This window comes from Cottoperca gobio, chromosome 13 (assembly GCF_900634415.1).
Source record: "Cottoperca gobio chromosome 13, fCotGob3.1, whole genome shotgun sequence".
NCBI classification, from domain to species: Eukaryota; Metazoa; Chordata; class Actinopteri; order Perciformes; family Bovichtidae; genus Cottoperca; species Cottoperca gobio.
In genome coordinates this window covers 12,479,401-12,499,222 of record NC_041367.1, presented here as the reverse complement: position 1 = coordinate 12,499,222, position 19,822 = coordinate 12,479,401, and the positions used below count along the sequence as shown (strand labels likewise).

Genomic DNA, 19,822 nt, shown 5'->3' with positions numbered 1-19,822 from the left:
CATATAAACAGTCATCCGTGGCAGCAAATGGGGAGCAGAGGAAAACATGTTAGATATATGACTTGAGTTTTACACGTTACAATATGTATAACAATCAGATCAAAATGCAGTTTAGAAGAAAAGCAGATTTGCAGAAATCTGAAAAAAGACTATTTGATTGAAATGTATCTGATGATGTTGTTGGAGTGTGACTGTGGTTAAGAAGCATTTCCACATCCTCTGCTTTTAAAACTATAACTCTTTGGTTCCTGCATTTTGTTCATACCACATTAAACAACATACAGTATATTTACACATGCCACAAACATGAAGCATTCTCATATTTAAAGCCACTACATGTAGAATATGGGAATCCTCAACCTTGGCACCATCTGGTGGCAGTAAAGAGGGAAACGTGGCAGACAGCAACGCATTGAGCAACCTCAAGAAATAAGATCAAAGCCGTATGAATTATATACTGAGTCGATGTTCACCAGGATTGTTTCATTTTTCTGTAAAAATCCACAAAGGGAATTTAAAGCAAAGATACATCGTAAAACATGTCTATTGAGCATGTATTCATAAACAGCCAATGTCCAACGTGTATTTCCCACATTGTCAAAGTATTCCTTTAATGCTTCTCACAAGAAAAAGTTCATAATTTTAAAGAAATAGTGATCATGACTCATGAAACATTATCAGGCTTCATCTGTAAGTATGTGCGAGGCTGGCTGTTCATGAACTGTGCTGAGGTAAATGCGCTTTGAAAATGATTTCGCTCTTTGATTCAAGACACGTTTATTTTTATTATCAATTAACACAATCACATATCTGCATTGTGTTTGTAGAAAAAACATGCAAAGAGCTTCAACACGCTGCAGAACATGCGCACGACAAAGGTACAGCATGTGAATCATGACACAAACAGCACAAGTTAGAGCCTCAAGGTTTTTGACAGTGTATGTAAAATGTATGTAAAAGTTCATGTAAAATATTTGAGTGCTCAGAGACACATTGGACTGCCCTGAGAGCAGTAATGTAAGCCTTCTGCCTACTTCACGAGCAATTAGTGACTGCACAATACAGAGCCCACTATGAACATAGGCCCCTGAGAGGGAGGCATCACCTCCTGCCCTGTCTGCTCTGTAGGGATTTCTTAGGTTCCTAACTGAGTCCAACTGCGAGGGAAATAATGAGGACGGTCAGACATGCTGCAATACAACCTCCTATCAGCATCACCTTCTGGATGGGTGGACAAACAAGGAAGGCATAGGGTCAGATAATGAATCTTTGGATGAAGAGAGAGAACGAATGAGAAACAGAGAGGGAAAGATAGGAAAAGAAAGAAAGAAAGAGAAACGTTCTGGTGCACAGTCTTGACTATAAGTGGGGAAATAATTGTAGATGATGCTTGTAGTAGATTGGGGTCATGTGATGTATGAAATTCCCCTACTCTTCAGTGCTATTATATATAGTAACCAAGAGGTGGCAGAGTTGTTCCACGGTGGTGGAGGTTGTTAAATGAAGGTAACCCAGTGAAGAACCCTCTTTATGAGTTGTTGACCATTTGTTTTCAGTCATTTCTTGTCTGCTGTAACCCCACAGCCCAGTCAGACGAGCTCAAGTACCCCTTCATCGACGGCCCTTAAGATGTTCCAAATGTGTGAATTCTTAAATGAATAGTTCGACATTTTGGAAGATAAATGTATTCGCTTTTAGCCGAGAGTAACGCGAGACGATCGATATCACTCATGTGCGTCAATGAGAAGCTGGGACCAGCAGCTGGTTCTCTTAGCTTAGCATAAAGACTGGAAACAAAATCCACTTACCAGCACCTCTAAAGCGCACTAATTACCATTTCTTGTGTATTCTGTACAAAGTTTCTTTAGGTGGGTTTGTGGATGTACTAAGAGAGCTGGAATTTCAATAATGTATCCACTACCTTTACTTATCTATTTTGGCTTCTCTGCCTCTTTACTTACCAGATTTCACAAACTCTCAGCAGCAAGTGGTGTTCAGGTGAGTTTTTTAGTTTTGTTTTTAGACATACACTCTGGTAACTGCAGTAGTATCCCCTGAGGAACAACATACCCCTGGTTTCTCCTGTAGAAAATGTCAAATGCATGACACACATGCTCCACATGCAGAATCCATGCACACACACTGACGACAGTTGCACACTACAATATATACATGCAATGATCTGAAGTTATTTATCACTCTCTCATGTGATAGCATGTTTGTGCACATGCATTGTTTTGTTGTATATGCGACTCACCCTCCGGGCTTTACTCTGGTATTTCACCGCCTTCTTCGTGTCTGATACTGCCCTCTCCACATAGTCTACTGAGTGCTCCACATTGTACTCTATGCGGTCTATCATCTCCCCCTAGGAGAGGTTAGTTAGAGAGGAAATGTGGAAGACATGCAGACAGGAAGAAGCAAGAGGCAGGAGGAGGAGTGGACACAGATGGAGAGGAGGTGAGGGATGGGGTAGGAATAATGGGTGAGAATGAGAAGTAGAGAAAAGAGGAAGCAGAAAGGGAGAAAGGAAAAAGGGAGAAAAAGAGGAAATAATGAGTCAGTCGGTAGAAGGTGCATCTTGCTTCTCACCCGTTTGCCGGTCTTTTTGAACTTTTTGCATTTTGGGATGTTCTCCTTTGCCTGCTCCACATAAGCATGGGCACCGGACACATTTCTCTCAACGTTGTTCACCAGTTCACCCTGAACACAAAACAAGAGACGCAGTCATTGCAGTGGTAGTGAGAACTCAACTTGAGCACCATCTTTAAACACGTAAAAATTTGATTTCATACATGCGTTTTAATTAATAATTACAATGATGCCGAGTTTCATATTTATTATATGATCATCTAAGAGAATGGGCAAGATTGCTGCATTGTGAAGGCTTTGAAATAGATACTACTTTACTTTAATTTATGAAAGCAGCAGAAGTCATTCACCATGTTTAAATCAGAATTCATTACCAAAGAAAGCCTAATATTAAGTTAAGCTTTGACCCAGGATTGTTGAAAATTAATTTAAACCAGGTGGATGCATGGTCTTCATGCATCCACTGAAACAAGACAAAATGAGGAATCACAGGAAATTACCTTTCTGTATTAGAAGAGGAGCGCTGTTCTCTGTTCGTGAGCGCTTAGAGTCATTGTGGTGGCGACAGTGTTGTGTGAAAACAGAGGGAAAAGAGAGTGCAACGCTGAGAAAACTATCTAACAGAATCAAGTATAATATTAAAAGATGTGGCACTTTGTTAATAAATTAAGGGTTAGTTAATTGAGTTATTTAGAGCATTCCTATAAGTGACAAGAGAATGAAAGAGTATACGGACAAACACGCACAATTATTAGAAATTTAAACAATTATTACTCCGACAGTAAAATTATAAGGGGAAGACTGATAAATCACATTACATCATCATACTTCAAATCACTTACATGCAACAATTTACTTTCATATTCATCATTGAGCATATTTTCTTATGCATGTGCTCACAGTTCCTTTTGCACAATTCAGTATTTCTGATGAGGGACGCAGTTCATCTCTGTGGGGGCTCAGCCCACACACTCATACAGTCACATACAGGCAAGACCTACAGATTTACTTGACGCTCGACACTTGACTGAGAAGAGCAAAGGAAACTCTTACACTTGAGGATAATGTGGCTTTGAAGAAACTATAGGAGAACTGCAAATTGCCAGTGCAACTGTGTTCACTGCTCACTGCATGATGCATGTTCCTCAGTACAACGCATACAGCATCTCTGTTGTCTAACAGAAACACATTTCTACCACAGGGAAATTACTCATTCTCAATTTACAAAGCCCTACAAAAATTATAGTTTGTTTTTAATTTAAGGCTCTTACAAAACAGGAAGTAAGTGCAACGTTGTTTAGTTGCCAACCTGAGAGTCCCAGATGTCAGATTTTCCTATAAAAAATTGGTCTCATGGCAGAAATCCCAAATTCAGATTATGACTAGATTCCAAACAACTGATCTTTACGGCACTAATTATCTGTCCCCAGATTCTGTCTACATTTACTGAGATATTTTGCAAACCAGATGGAGCTGACAATATAACCTCCTGCCAACTCCATACTAATAAAGCTCTGGTGTAAGCTCAGTCAGGTAGACTATTCTTTTGTATGCTTAGGCCTGTAGTTTATTTCTCATATATCCTGCCATTCACTCCTCTCACGCATGCTCACTCATAATTTCATCGCTGTCATTGTCTCAGGCTGTCAATCGTTATCAGCTGTTCTCATCAGCATCACATCTATCCAATAACACGGTGACACACCTCCATTGTTAGCCTATCATCTTGCTGCTGTCTTCTTTTAAATAAGATTATCTCCCTGCCTTTAGTGCGTTCATGCTGCTGTTACGCACGCCCCTCCACCTCCCCATCTCTGCATAGTCTTTAGATTCTTTAGCTTCATCAGCCACCTCCACCACGAGATGTCTGCACTCCGTGGGGGGGATTTATCTTGCTGCTGCTCAGGACAGATGCTCCTCCATTACAAATCTCCCCGTGGAGTCTAAACGACAAACACTTTCTGTGATGACTTATAAAACTATTACTTATTCGCTTGTCTCTTGTGATTGAAACACACTGCACAACTTGGATGTAAATTGCCTGCCAGTTGCTGTCTGTCTGAAGTGGAGTTACTTTCACGACAGAAAGTAGCAACACCTGCTGCAGCAGGATGGCTAGTAAATTATTTTACCACTGGGAACACCGTGTGCTGATGAACCTTTGCATTGGCCAGGGCAGACTTTCAAATCACAGACAGGAAGAAATTCTAAATCTACAAACTGGAATTGCAGCTCTTCTTTATATCGCCCATGTTGGCGGATGGATTGCCAGTTTCTGAATGTATTTGTATCTGAGCCCCAAACCACATGGCTGCAGGTACTGAGATAGGATGGATGTTTTCACCTGGCTCTCCACCAGCATGGCCATGTCCATGAACATGTCGTGAAGCTCTCTGATGCTGTTTTCCAGCTTGATGATCTCATTGTGCCGTGTCTCAATCTCATTCATAGCTTGCTCGGTGATGTTGTCCATAACGATCTACGATGGCACAACAGATGGAAAGAGTTGATAGAGGAGTAGAATTAGATTAAAAACGTGCTTTGTGTGCATTCATGTTGCCTGTGTTGCATCGCTTACCCCGGAGGTGAAGATAGCCGGGTTGTCGCTCTCCAACATGCTCTCCAGCTCCTCATTTGTTGTGTTTCTCCCAGCTAAAAGAACAAACACACACCACTAAGCATCTATAACAGCAATCATGTTTGTAGGTGTTGAAGAGCTTTACCACTTTAAGCCCAGGATTTAAGAAGCGTAGGTGCAATGATATCAGATTAAAAGGTTCCTCAAAGTACAGTGGATAAAGACAGTATTAGAAAAGAAAAGACTTATAAAACTTCTCGGGTGATAATAGCAACGCCCCCCCCCCCCCGCCCCATCCCCCTTCATGTCTGTTTGAGGATTAATTAAACAAGAGCTGTGTGCCTCTCCTTTCCACATGCTCATCTTCTCTCTATCCATCTGTCTCTCCTGTATGATATACTCTGTTGAAACTCGTTATTTCTGCATCCCTCTGAACAGCAGTGGATGTGATGTAAAAATCCAGAGAGCCATTATTTAGTCTATATCATCATGTATCTGTGTGAGGTTGAGGATTCGTCAGTATTCAACCAGGCATCTCAAATGTTTAGTGAAATTCAACCTAAAACACAAGGCTCAGTTAGAATCCCACAACCACTAGCCACCTCACGCACACTTCAACATCATATAAACACGACCATGTCTCAACACTTACAGTCTCACAACCGAGTGAACTCCAGCCTGAAATGATCTGCTTAGCATTCAGACATCTAACAATAACTTAACACACACATGTTGTCTTGCCTACATAAGGTCTTCTACATCCAGCTGTTTGTCCGACTACTATGAGGATAATCACGTGTGTAAAATGACTGACTTAAACTACTGAGGCTCACATTTACTATGTTTCGCTTCCTCTATGCTTCCTTTATTTAACATGGTGGATTGATCCATTTGTCCATTAACCTCCAATCCTGTTAGAAGTAGAATCAATGAATATTTTGCATGTTTTGTATTCTGTTTTGAACATTTCCTATCTCTGTCTCTCCAGTTTATACAACCTGATGTACAAGACCTGGCCTTTAAAAAGACCAGTAACATATGAAAGTAAGGCACAGCATTTATTTACTACTTTATTACATTTTCCTCAATAATCCATGTCTCCCCCAGCAAACTTGATATCTCTCTATCTACTGTCCCTGCCTGTACCGCAGCACATCTTCCTGCTGATGTGCCTCATCCATCTTTATTTTCCCAGAGAGAGTTGACCTAGTTCATAAGCATTCCCCTACACCTCTTTCCTATATCTACATTATTATTCTCTTGTATGAGTACTGACTTTGCCTGCAGAGCTGCTTCTCGTGGGCTCAATTTCTGCCCCACTGACACTGTAAGTCACAGTCAGACTCTGTTCGTATCATCTCCAATCTTTCAGCACATTAAATCCTCTGTGCGGCTAGATACAGTACACATAGTACTATACGATCTCTTCCTCGGGAACACACCCTGCGTCGTGCACACACCTTTACATGGTGTACAGTATAAGCTGAGCAGCTAACAAACAAATCAAAAACTTAAAAGAAAAGTAATATGAAAGTTGCAGCATGACAAGGAGCAGGAGATTGATATGAAAGAGGGAGGAAGCTAATATTATAGAAAAGGAGATTTCAGATGTCTAAACTTGCTTTTGTCTATAAAGACCAGTTCTGTCCTTGTTTGTTAGAGGCCTAAAGAGGTTAAAGAATAAAAAGGCAAAAGAGAAAAGACACAAAAACGATCGTGAGTAACAGTACTGTAGCTTTGCTAAGTTAGCTTGCTCATGAATTATTGTAGCTAGTGACATCTAAACAGTCATAGTAAAAGTCAAAACCACTCAAGCTACAACTCCATCTACCTGTGCTAAGCTAAGCAAACTGCTGCTGGTAGTAGCTTCATATTCACCTTACATACATGAATGTGGTTTCAACATTCTCATCTAACTCTTGGCAAAAAAGCAAGTAAGTGTGTTTCCTAAAATGTCAAGTGATTAAAACACACGACACAAATCCTTTTTACCCACAATGTAACTAAATGGACCTACATCCAGCTTTGTCAGATATCGTTCCTAAGACATTTTGAAGGCAAGTACAAAACGTCTATTCATGACCTAATCAGTGTATTGTGTTTGTACGTGTGATGAAGGCCTCAGTGCAGAGCAGGTAGGTTGATGGTGAGTGATGGTGCTTGCGAGTCGAAGCCCATGATTGCCTTCATGAACAGAATACTGATGAAGCTTCTCTCTGATGTTTACCAGTGCATGAACGTGTGTCCATGCGTGTTTCAGAGAGCACTTTTACATATACCGGGCCAATCGTGTCTAATCCAAACTTCATATCCATATCAAAGCAATGAATTTCATTTAGTTGTGGTTAAGTGGTCCCGCCTTTTCATTTGCGTGCTTGAGAATCAACTCGTGTTCAGCAATGACATTTTGCAGTTTGACAAATGAGAGGACACAAAGAGAAGTGAGACACCACATTCACTGATCCATTTGCTATTCTCCAGGCCTCTCTGATAATAAATAATCTCTTTATCATTAAGGCCAAAACTACCACATTAAAGAGGGTCACAGTTAGAGTTGAAGGACGGAGAGGAGCGACAATGAGTCATGGATAATTGTGAAGAAGAAACGAAGGCACTCTAGTGCTACCCTCCCCTATTTATCTCACTTCCTACACATGTGCACACACACGTACACACACACACACACATCTTTTTTTTTTTTTAAGCCCTGACAGGCTCCGAGGGAGGCTCTTATTTGTTACCATGGAGACCCAACCCGTAGAAGCCTCATATGAAGCCAAGAAGTCTCACTTCACCCGCAGCGTTTACGGGCTATTAAATCAATCATACTATGTTGCTACTAGGAACAGCAGTGTTTAATTGCCATTGTTATGTAACACGTATGAAGTGAGCCCCCCAAACAACAGTGAAAAGGCAAACGTACACAAAGCGAAAGAGACAAGGATTCTTTTTTAAAATCTGTTCGCTGCGATTTCACCTGCAAAGAAATGAGAAAGTCTAGCTTATCTGCACACGTATGGGTCAGTCTGTTATACAGGAAGAATGTGTTGATGCATATCTTTGTCTTTTTCCGCGCCATTGGCTCACAGGGAAATAAAACATAACGATCAAATGTCAAAGAGGCCTTGCGATGCCTGTGAACAACATCCTCTCCATCCTGCTGGGCCTGCCCCACTGCTCATGGAAGCAAATCAATGTGTGACATTCCCAATCAATAATCAATAATATGTCAAAAACAGATGGGTCACTGTTGGTAAGCTCCAATGAGTCACTTTATGAACAAGGAAGATATGTGCCCTTTAAAGGAATAGTTTGGGTAATACTGGTAAGCTTATTTGCTTTTTTGCAGAGTTAGATAAAATGATTGATATGACCTTTATATCTGTCTGAGTTAGCTTAGCTTAAAGGCCCTGCTCTGTCCTAGGGTAAAAAACCATCAGTCTACCATCACACAACTCACTAATTAACATGTTTTCTCTCATTAGTTTGGACTGTATGACTTTTTTTATTTTGTGAAAACGTCATGTGGTTTTAAAGGGGGTTATGGGCTGGACTATTTCTTGGAGTCTCCCCTGTTTGCCCATAAAACCACAACGTTTAATTTGTACGCTTTGATGTTTGTATGGATCAAACAAGATGCAACGTGTTAATTAGTGAGCTGTAGAGGTGCTGGTAGGCTAGTTGTTTCCCTCAGTTTACAGTCTTTATGCTAAGATAAGCTAATTATCTCCTGGAGATTGGTATCCATCTTCTTATCAATCTCATCGAAACCACTGTTTATTATTAATGAGATAAAGAATAGATCCAAATTATTCAGAAGAAATCCAAATATATATATATAAAATGGCAGGCATTGTTGTCCTACAATGTGTCACAGTGTTGCTTTCCTTTTTCTCTTATCTCTGTTTCCAGAGGAGTGAAGCAGCAGAGGAAACATCGATACTCTTGACACAAGACTAGGTGTCCCTCTGTGTGTGACACACTCGTATTGATTCACACACAAACAAGTTAAAGGGGTTGGCACAACAAACACAGTTCTCTTGCCATATAATCTGAAAGGAATTCCATTGTGTTAGATAAAAATCAAGACAAATGTAATCTGAAGGGGAAAGCTTTACTGGAGATTTGCGATTTTGTTTCCTACAAACCCAAAAATGTAATTGGAGTTCCCCCAGAGGAAATTGCAACTATCGGTTGTGGCAGCATTGCTTTCGCCACTCTTTTAGCACATCATGCCATTTTACTTAGGTAGAGGTAAACTGGGGCAGCTTACTTCTACCTAAGTAAAATTGCACCCGGACATATTGACATGTTTAAAACTGGATTAAGATTAGGCATGCAGGAGATGATCAGAGAACAAGTTCATACGGTTTGGAGTCCATTTCAAACCCTTTATGCTCAACCCTCAAAAGTTCATTCTGAGCAGTGCAGTATTTCCCTCTGTACTTACTCTGTTCCAGGAGATCTGGTCATTCATAAGGTTTTATGTTTTGACAAATGTTTCTGTGTGGCCCCTTTGCCCCCCGTAGTATCCAATCCTAAATACAAGCATATACTATTGTAATGAAAGCTTACAAGTCAATTATTATTATTTAGTAAACACTTTGTAAATAGAGACGACCAGCAGGGGATGGGGAGTGGAGGGTGGATTGTTATGTACTGTATTTAAAATGTAAAATGTAATAAATAAATAAATAAAAAGCCTAATACTCATAATTTCCCCTCTTCTCTGTGCTCTCATCTGTCTCCGTACTCTCTGTGTGTTGTAATCCCTTCCCTGATGACAGGTGGTATCAGCTGAGGCCTCCTGTGACTCTACAAGCTGACAAATCAAATCCAAATGAATCTGGAGTGAGCTCAAGAGAAACATGAGTCAGATGTGTGTGTGTGTTTTTATTCCACAAGGAGTTTGTCTTTTGATTAACCCCAGAAAGTATTGTGTGTTGTCCCTGCTGTTCTTTTGATTGGACCACATGCAGTGTGTACTGGGCGGTGCTCACACGCACAGACCTGCTGCATGTGTCTGACAGATGACTGGAGGAAATTACGTCTGTGCCAAGTGCCCTGCAACATAACTGCCCCTGCTCCCCTCTGCTTTTAACACTAAATTAGTCATAGTGTTTTTCTCCGCATGCTTGTGTGTGTGTGTGTATGCCTTTGTGTTTAAGGTGACTGTATCACGGTGACTGTTCGGGGCAGCTGGCACAATGCAGCCTGCCAGGATGCCGTGGCAGAGGCCTTGGCAGTGTCTGGTCCAGGAGCCCGAAGCCTGCAGATAAAATCTTTCAAATCATATCACGCATACAGAGTTGCCGTCACGAGTGTGAGGAGCTGCAGTAACCTGGCATGTGCATGTATATGAGTGTAGTGTTGGTGATGCATGTGTTTTGGAAAGTGGTTTTAGTGTGAGAGCGGTTGTTTTGGTACTACACCAGACAAAATCTAAATAAAATACTGCATGAATGGGCTAAACTGACGTTTCTCTATAAACAAAACAGTTTGTTTTTGCCAGGATGATTGGGTGGGATGATAATGGTTCGGATGAGCTCCAGGTTTATGCAGTCACTGATGTACATCGTTAAATAGGAGTTTCTTTGGAGGGTTTTCAGCATTTCTTTTTTTATGTTTACTTTGTGTTGTGCATTTATTATGTTTTATAGTTTGTGTTTTAGCTGCCTGACAGACACCTTTCCCTTTGGGGACAATAAAGTTGAAGACGTTGAAGTGTAGAAACAACCGACAGCCTGGAGCTGAGGCAAATCATTTTTTAACCACGGACGTTAAAGCCTCTTTTTTTTCCACTGATAATAAATGTAACAAACAGTGCGTAACGTGAATGCAGGAGACGTGAATAGCAATGAGTGAATGGTCTGCTTCAAAAACCATGGGACTTATCATCACGAATGAACTTCAAGCAATTTATTTGTAAACATTTTGGAAGAAAAAGGAAGTCAACGCAATGCTGAAGCGGTTTGCATGTCTGTAATTCTGAGACAAGAGTATACAGTAAATCATACATGTATAGATAGTATATAGCATTACTGGCACAGCTTTACTTCACATCCTCACACTTTGTTTACAGTACGTGAAATGTATGATAATGATACGGAGCAGGTATTGTAACTTTCACACTTCACAAAGTGGTGGAGAATGGGGGCGCAGCCTGTATTATTTAGTCTAATTGACATGACACTAACGTCTAACTAATTATAGGGGAGGATTAAAATGAAGTGAATGATGCATCGGCTGAGGAGAAAATAAATTGTTTTTGTCAACTGTTAACTGTTTTGATAAGGCCCTTAATGAACAGGTACAGAAACCATGAACAGCTGCTTTGAACTGAAAGTTTTCCCCAATTTACAGTCACCCTTAAATAGAAGGTATGTAGCAGGTCCAAACTACTGCCTCACAGTTGTAGGCCGCCACTAACCAGTGAAGTTGCAGTTTACATCCATGTTTGTCCAAAATGTCATCACTTCATCATTTTATCATTTGTGTGAAATGATCATAATCATCATTTGAAGTCTTGAGTTATTGGCCAAAAGAAGTTTCATGAGATCACAGTGATTTTGACCTTTGACCTCCAAATTCTTATCAGTTCATGCTTGAGTCCAAATGAACGTTTGTGCCGAATTTGAAGAAATTCCCTCCAGGTGTTCCTGAGATATCGTATCCACGAGAATGGGATGGACAGAATTAGAAAACAAATTGAGAACATTGCACATAGCACCTTGTCTTTTTGGAACAATTTAATTAATTTCTAACTCAAAATCAGTGTTAGGAACAAATACAAATACAACACTCTGTCTGGCAAGAGATGCAGATGTGTTACTGTAATTCATACAGTGTTAACATGTAGCTACAGTGTATGAAAAGCGGAGGAGGGCTTAGTCTCCCAGGTCTACTCACTGATCTCCAGCTGTCTCTGAATGCGTCCCTTGCAGCGCTCCCTGTAGTCCGACTGGGTGGTGTTGTATTCTGACATCACCTCGACAAACTTACGAGACAGTGTGGAGTGCTGGAGACACAGCGAGGAACAACAGCATAAGACACCAGCTCAATAAGTAATTTAAATTGTAAATGAACAGATGGTGGGCAGCAGGTGCAAACATCCAGTCAGAGTAGATGTGTCCACAATCCATACTACATACTCATTGTAAGTCAGTTTTGAGTATGTAGTGTGTTCACAGTGAAGTGACAAAATAAAAGTCAATCAAAGCAGTTAGTAAGCATACTAAAACATTATGGACTTCTGCATGCAGATGGATACAATTGGCTCACAATGCTCTGCTCAGAGGAAATGGAGGAGCCGCAGGCAAGTATTACATTTTTATAAAACATATAATTTAACTGTACCTGTGTCTTGCGTATCCTCAGGTCAGCTGATGACTTGTTCTGGCTTTCTTCTTGCTCAATGGTTTGCTGAATACCTGCAAAGATACAACAACTGTACATTTAACTACAGGGTAAGTGCTCCTCTTGGAAATTAACACCAAGAAAGACCAAACATTAAGACTATAGTGCCGTTGGCTGCCTCTAGAGGTTTATTACACCACGTACAATAAAAGTGTTGGATTACACAAACAATGTAATGATGATCTTAGTGTCCTTGGAGTCTTAGCGGTAGGGAGGCTAAAAGTGTAAATCTGAGGGTGGCCCACTGGAACCAAAGGAAAGGTGATGAGGTTAAAAAGAAATGTAAAAGGTTTGTATTCATGAGAGCAGAAATGTGCTCAGAAAACCTCACGGCCATCTGCCAAATAGATTATTATATACTTTACTTTGAGTGCAACGCTGACATTTTGACCTCAGGGTGGTGTTAGCAGAACGATTATCAGAAGGATTCAATCTCAGGAGATCGTGGACATCCACATTTGTTTTGAGATACATTGTTATAAAGTTATTTATTATATGCAGAACAAATACAGAGAAGGAGTCGTTGGCAGTGAAATTCTTGTATCTTGTATCTTCTTAATTTATAATTCAACACCTGATTGCAGAAACAGCACTTTCCTTATTGCTCCCTTTACATTCACACCTCATGAAGTCATTGTCATCGAGCATAATAACGTAAATGAAAGACCTTCAATGTGAGGCCATGTGAATCACTCATCAATTGAGTGTGAATTATACGGATATGTAAGAGCCTGCTCATTTACGTTCCCATTTTTCTGTCATTTAAACTGGGATGAGATGGCTGTAACAGTTCCTGCACGTTCACAGATCTTTTGTGAATTGTCTACACCTGCGGTTGCTTTTATTGTACCCTCTGTACGCCTTCCTGTTTATGCAAATAGCCTGAGCCAAAAGAGTCACGGTTAATAAGCAATTTTAAGTTCAAGAATATGGTAACCTGTGATACATGCAATGGTTCCAGCATCTCTGAAGAATCGGACACTTCAACACAACTTCAATCAACATCGTTGACCTCAACATCGCGAAATAGCCACAGCCTTTTTCTTGTCCAATAATGGTCCTTTTCATAAAGAATACATTATATGCTAATGGTTTTAATATACTTTAATGTGTTATGTAATATTAATAACTTTTGGATAATTCATACTTTTGAAACTGTTCTTACTGTATGTAATTTAGCATTTTCATATCTACATAAACAATTTGTTGTGTTAGTACCTGTAGTCTTTGCAATGAAAATAAAGCTTAATCTAATCTATATTTTTGAAATTAAAATGGCGGCAAAACATTTGTGGGAATTATTAACGCCACCCGTTGAACTCGTTAAATCTGTGTCTGTGTCAACTACAACCTGAGTGTATTTAAACCCGTACTGAGCATTTAGTAAGTTAGAAATTGTCTTTACTCACAGTATACCACAGTATGCCAAAGGTTTCTTCTACACAGTTTGACAAAGATGAGGTCACATGCAAACACTCATACACACAACACTGTGTGTATGAGTGTGTGCTTGCGTAGGGAAGCAGGAAGAGAGATACGGGTTATTATCTTCTCGCTCTCTGCACTAGGTTGTGATCTACTTTCCTGAAAGATAGCGTATACAGATATTTTATCTCTGACCCCTATTCTTAAACAACTGATCCTTTTACATGTAGTAGAAAATGAGTTGTGAATATGAGAACATCTTCATATATGGCAGAAGAAAATGGAGAAAGAGGAAATTCACTAAATGAAATCTGTGAAAACAAGAAAGTGTAAAAGCAGTAATGTGTAAAGGAAAGCAGAAAAGGTGGGAGGGTGGCAGACAAATCAGAAAATAAGAGGATTATAGGCACCTACATATAAACACACAGGGATAAATAACTGTGTGAGGGAGTATGATCCAGGACCAGCTACATCCATAATGCCTGCACACAGTATGTGACTGTAACATTAGTTACATGTGTGAGAATATAACTTGTGTATGTCCGTGCATATGAATCAATGCCACCACCTCTGAGGCGAGCGACACTGATCCCTCTGCCCACTGCAGTACAGACTGTGTAAACTGAGTTTGTCTGTTAGGTGTCAAATGCTATACAGTTCCCCGTCTCTTCATGTCTCACTTGTTCCCCTCTACTCTCCTGAGAAAGCACCTCAAAGACAAGAGCTGCACACACTGGTTATGGATATGGTCGTAATACCGTGGTACAGATACAGGCTGTAATGATTATTTTTATTATGGATTAATCTGCCATTTATTTTCTAGATTAAAATTATTTGTTCTGTAAAATGTCAGAAAATAGTTCAAACTGTTTGTCACAATTTCCTGAAACAATTCTGAAAATCGTTGCCGATTAAGTTTCTGTCGATTGACTTATATTTACTCAAGTACTGTAGAATCTTTTATATGGTAAAAAAAAGCCCTCTCTTTAACCGTACTACCTGCCACAGAGAGCTGGAGACTCTCCCGACCTAGATTAGATTGGTATCACTGCTCATTCTCACTTGCACAAATCTCAAAAAGTAATTTACCCCCTCACAGATCCCCCCGCCTGGGTGGAAATTGGAAAAGATATACTCGATTCCTTCAGGAATAAAACATGTATGACCCAGTCAGGTTGGCTTTTGTCTATTAATTTCCCGATGATAGAACTTTCAAGGGAGAGTTGGGAAATGGCACACAGTCATGGTAAAAGTAATCCCTCTTTGACGTCTGAATCATCAGTGAAGCTTAACTCTAGGATTATAATAGCCCAAAAACATTCTGCTGGTACCAGTGGGCTAAAGCAGGAATCCTGCACCGACTGTATATGAAAATGGTCGTATGGTTTCCTTTGAAAATCTGAAAGAATATCACAATCTGGCAAATACAGATCTCTGGAACTATCCCCAGTACCGTCTCCTTTCAGTCCCGAAATCTGGCCCGACCCAGCCACTTAAATTCAAAGCCTAATGTGTCAGCCTTAAAAAAAAAATCTATTTTCTATCACCTCATCAGAGATGCCAATGCACCTGGTGTTAATTTGGCTTGGAGAGAGCTATTGGGGAATATAATGAACAACAACAGTGTTCATATTTTTGGCTGCTGGTCAGCTGTAATTTATGGAAATTTGACAATATTTGAAATGTAGTGTACTAAACATGTAAGTATTTGAACACAAACAAACAAAATGGTTTCACTGACACAGAAAATAATAATTAGCTGCAGCTCTAGCGGGAGAACATGGAAGAATTATACTCACTCTTTAATTTGGAGCGTATTTTGTTGGCAAACTTCTTGATGTCTGCCATAAGATCCTCCAGCTCAGCCTTAGTTTCTGAGGAACAGGAGAGAAACGAGAAGGGGAGAGAAGAGATCAGTGGATTTAACTAACTCACACAAACAAACCAGCCACGTTCACACAGACAGAAGCAATACTGACACACAAGAAGTGTCAATCCAAACAATTCATCAACTTCAGTGTCTTTCTGTTTTGTATAGAGAGTACCAGCATCCGTCACTTCCCTCTACAGTCCACTGTCCTCTTTCTATCTAGGCCCACACCCTTAAACATACACACTGTGGAGACATAAAGATCAAACTCATGTGGGCTGATGGGTACATGTGGGTGCTGACAAGTAAGATTAGCTATTTTGGTGACCCGAGGAACAAGTGAAATCCCGATGGATTGCAGCACCAGCTGGGCACCAACAGGATGAATGCATTGTTACCAGCAGGAGCTGGAGATGGGCTCTCCTCCAGCAAGACATACTGACAGTTTTCTAAATGGAAACTGTTCCTCTCCAGGGGGCACAAGAGCTCAAGAGATTTCCCAAGCTTAACAACTCTACAGTTTGCTAAAATACATACAGCATACAGCAGATAAAAGAATGAAGAGTCAGGACACACCTTGAGGAATAAATGAGTTGACTCCTCTGCTACCGATGATTTGATTTGTGTAAAAATAGAATCAGCGAGGAACACTTTACCAGTCTGGTGTGCAATAAATCACAGACGTCTTTGAATTTAATATTAAGGCCAAGGTATGCTTGCAACAAAGTAGTTCTTCCCATGTGTCGTCCAAACACGTCTGAAGGCCAAAGTGTTTATCGCTGTAGAACGGCCACACAATCCTGCTGTCTTCAAGAGGCATGAGATGCGATAACTGTCCAAACAGCTAACACAAAAACAAATAACTAATACATTAATCAAGGGACAAAAAAAGAATTGGCAACTATTTTGAAAATTGATTAAACTTTTAGTCATGTTTCATGCGGAAATGCAAAAGATGTGCTGCTTCCAGCTTCTCAGATTCTCTGTCATATATCAAAGTTTGTCGAATAAAACAAGCTTATCGAAACAGATCCCCTTGGGCTGTGGGAAATCTAACCAGGCATTTTTCACTATTTTCTGACATTTTATAGATAAAACAAGTCATCAAACAATGGATTATTGAAAATAATTGTTAATTACACTTTTTGACAATCTCTCCTTGAAGGCCTTCATTGTGTTGCACTCATGAAAACAGAATGAATTGAAAAAGAGCTTGAGAAGAGAAGTTCAAACCCTGTCTAGATGCCAACTTCACTGATATCAAACAGGTGGGAGAACGGGGATTCAGACCTATAGTTTATTTATCTTGAGCTCGGTGTTGCATGATTTATTTAGTTTGAGTTTCACTGCTTTGCTTCTCGAGCATTACCCGTGTAGCCAAAATATGTGAAAGAAGCTGTTGCATAATATCTAAAAACTTCAAATGTAAATGCTGAGGCATGTCGCAGTGGCTCTATTTGTGGCTTTTCTTTTTTTTGATCAGTGATTGTTTATCACAAACAGTCGTATTCTTCCACGTTTGTGCATATGTATACGTTTCTTCTCATCATTGCAAGCTTCAAATGGCAGCAGCTCTGGAGGATGGCTGGAGTGACTGTCACATCACGCTGCCATGTTGCTTATGACAAGCTGAAATTTCCTTTTAATCTTTTCTCCCTTCTGCCGCTCATTACAGCTACAGCCAAACCAACAGTTTCATAATCATATTTTACAGACACTTCAGATTATTACACATGGGGGATTGCACTGAAAACACATTTGTATCTAATGTAGTAGGTCAGGCTAATTTTCAGTAAACCCTTTAGATTAATTGAGCGTTAAATCAGTAAAAGATTGTCTTTTGCATTTGCATAGAAAACAGAGGAAAATTGATTATCTGTACTTTTGCTACGTGCTATCTTTACGACTACTACGAGGAAACTGCCTTCCTCATTGCTTACAAATGCTAACCAGGGGGGTTAAATTAAGGTGTCGACCATCTATTTAGCTTTTACTACAAAAAGGAGTGAAACATTCTGAGTCTGGATTGAGAAAAGAACAAGAAGAAGGAAAAAAGCGAAGAAAAATGGCTTCCACACTCTATCTTTGTCTCAAGCTCTCTCACATATTACCCAGGAGTATTGATTGCCATTTTTAGCACATTAAAATTGAGTCATTTATCATATTAATGCCATAAGAGAACCAAATCTCCATATGTTAAAAAGCCAGAGGAAGTCAGCAGACATAAAAGATGGTCCTCTCAAGTCAAACTATTCAATAAAACCAAACCGCCTGAAGTATAATGAGTTTGTTTTTGTATGTTACCTGCTTCTTTAAAGCTGCATAAATCACAAAGATGAATAGACACGGGGGTAGACTTACTGAACTGAAACCCGTACCAAACATTTGCATCCAATTACAGACAGAGCCTCAACGGATAATTTAATTACACCGTATAAGGAAGACTACAGTCGCTGTGTGAAATTGTTACATCTATATTTTTAAATATTTAGAGATAAGAAAGAAGTTAAAAATAGATGATAAAATGATACTGTCTCCTTCTCTAGAGCTGCACTGCGCATCTATATGAATACTCTTATGGCAGTTTAAAACTCATAAATGTAAACAGACCAAAAGTGGAGGATCCACTATATTTATTGAAAATGAATAATTCATGTTTTATGAATCCTAATCAGCAGCTTATACCAAACACTAGCAAGGATAAATCCTCTGACGAGCGTGTATGATTACATACAACTTTAACAGCTTAGTGGAGATAGAGAACCTATTACACCATGATCAGCAAAGTATTACAAACGTTTAATCTGCTGTCGTATTTCCATATCAGCTAACATCAGCCTGTGGTACATGCAGATCAGGGCCACAAAGAGGTGGACATGTGCTAACTGATAACTTTAGACTTGTTCGCAGAGAAATCATTTCATAACCGGCTGCAAAAGACAGGTTAATGTAACATGGCTGGAGCATAGGCATGTGTATCAGTCAAGAGATGACATGAAATGAGTTGACAGAAAGGAGGGATGATGTGCAACGAAGCTCCCTGACCCAACTCCAACCAGGGAAGTTACAATAACATGCATCTGCATCTGAAATCTCCAGGCCACTTCTTAAAGATACCCTATGGATATTATCACTTGTACAGCTGTAAAACAATGTTTGTCATTGTGCCCACATGCGACTTGTCATCACTTGCTGTAACAACGTACATTTCCCCGTTGTGGGACGAATAAAGGATTTCTGATTCTGATCACAAGGTAGCCATGACCTAAAAACATATCCTGCTTTATCGTCTATTTATTCTAAATGGGACCAAAAATGATAAAATGAGCATCGTGCTGTATTGAAGAAGACTTGAAACTAGAGACTAGGACCCTAAACCCCCGAGGAAAATGTTTACTGAGGTAATAAATCAAGTGGTCATTTTCTCATATACTTCTATACAATCAGACTTCTTTTTGCAACCAGTGGAGTCTCCCCCTGCCGGCCCTCAATGAGATTTTTCGCATTGGCTTCACGTTTTATACCTGGAGGTTACATCCACTTATTTAACTCTAAAGAAGATGAAAAACATGCAAAAACATTTAAAATAAAAATCAGCATTGCAAAATGAATTGGACACATTGGTCAGGCCTCAAGGACATAATGTCTTCTGGGGAGTAACGCTGAATGCAAATAGAACTTTGTTTACAAGAAAGTTCCCCAGGGTCGCTTTAAATGTTATATATAGGCCCCATTATAACAAGCACAAGTGTGCTGCAGTTAGAAAGAGAAATTAGATACTATAGCGAAATGACACAAGGATAATGGAGGATATACGGAGAAGCCAATCCAATTGGACTACAGAGGACAAAATGAGATGAAAAATTCTAAAGAAAGAAAATAGTTTTTTCTACAAGTCATTCTAAAACAAACACTGCTTGTATTACCATATCCGTGGCATA

General features: G+C 39.8%; 1 protein-coding gene across 2 annotated transcripts in view; it reads right to left on the bottom strand.

The window, feature by feature from the left end:
• stx1a (syntaxin 1A (brain)) overlaps nt 1-19,822 on the bottom strand; it is a 50,911-nt gene that overhangs the window by 1,312 nt on the left and 29,777 nt on the right. The window contains exons 4-10 of one of the 2 annotated variants that reach the window (XM_029446556.1): nt 15,811-15,885; nt 12,527-12,600; nt 12,080-12,188; nt 5,171-5,244; nt 4,937-5,071; nt 2,593-2,703; nt 14-1,221 (exon numbers count right to left, since the gene is read on the bottom strand). In XM_029446556.1, coding sequence (XP_029302416.1) covers nt 1,144-1,221; nt 2,593-2,703; nt 4,937-5,071; nt 5,171-5,244; nt 12,080-12,188; nt 12,527-12,600; nt 15,811-15,885 — 656 coding nt within the window. In that variant the 3' untranslated portion in view covers nt 14-1,143. Of the gene's footprint in view, nt 1-13; nt 1,222-2,257; nt 2,369-2,592; nt 2,704-4,936; nt 5,072-5,170; nt 5,245-12,079; nt 12,189-12,526; nt 12,601-15,810; nt 15,886-19,822 lie in introns of those variants that run through there. The other variant, XM_029446555.1, reaches the window with a different exon arrangement.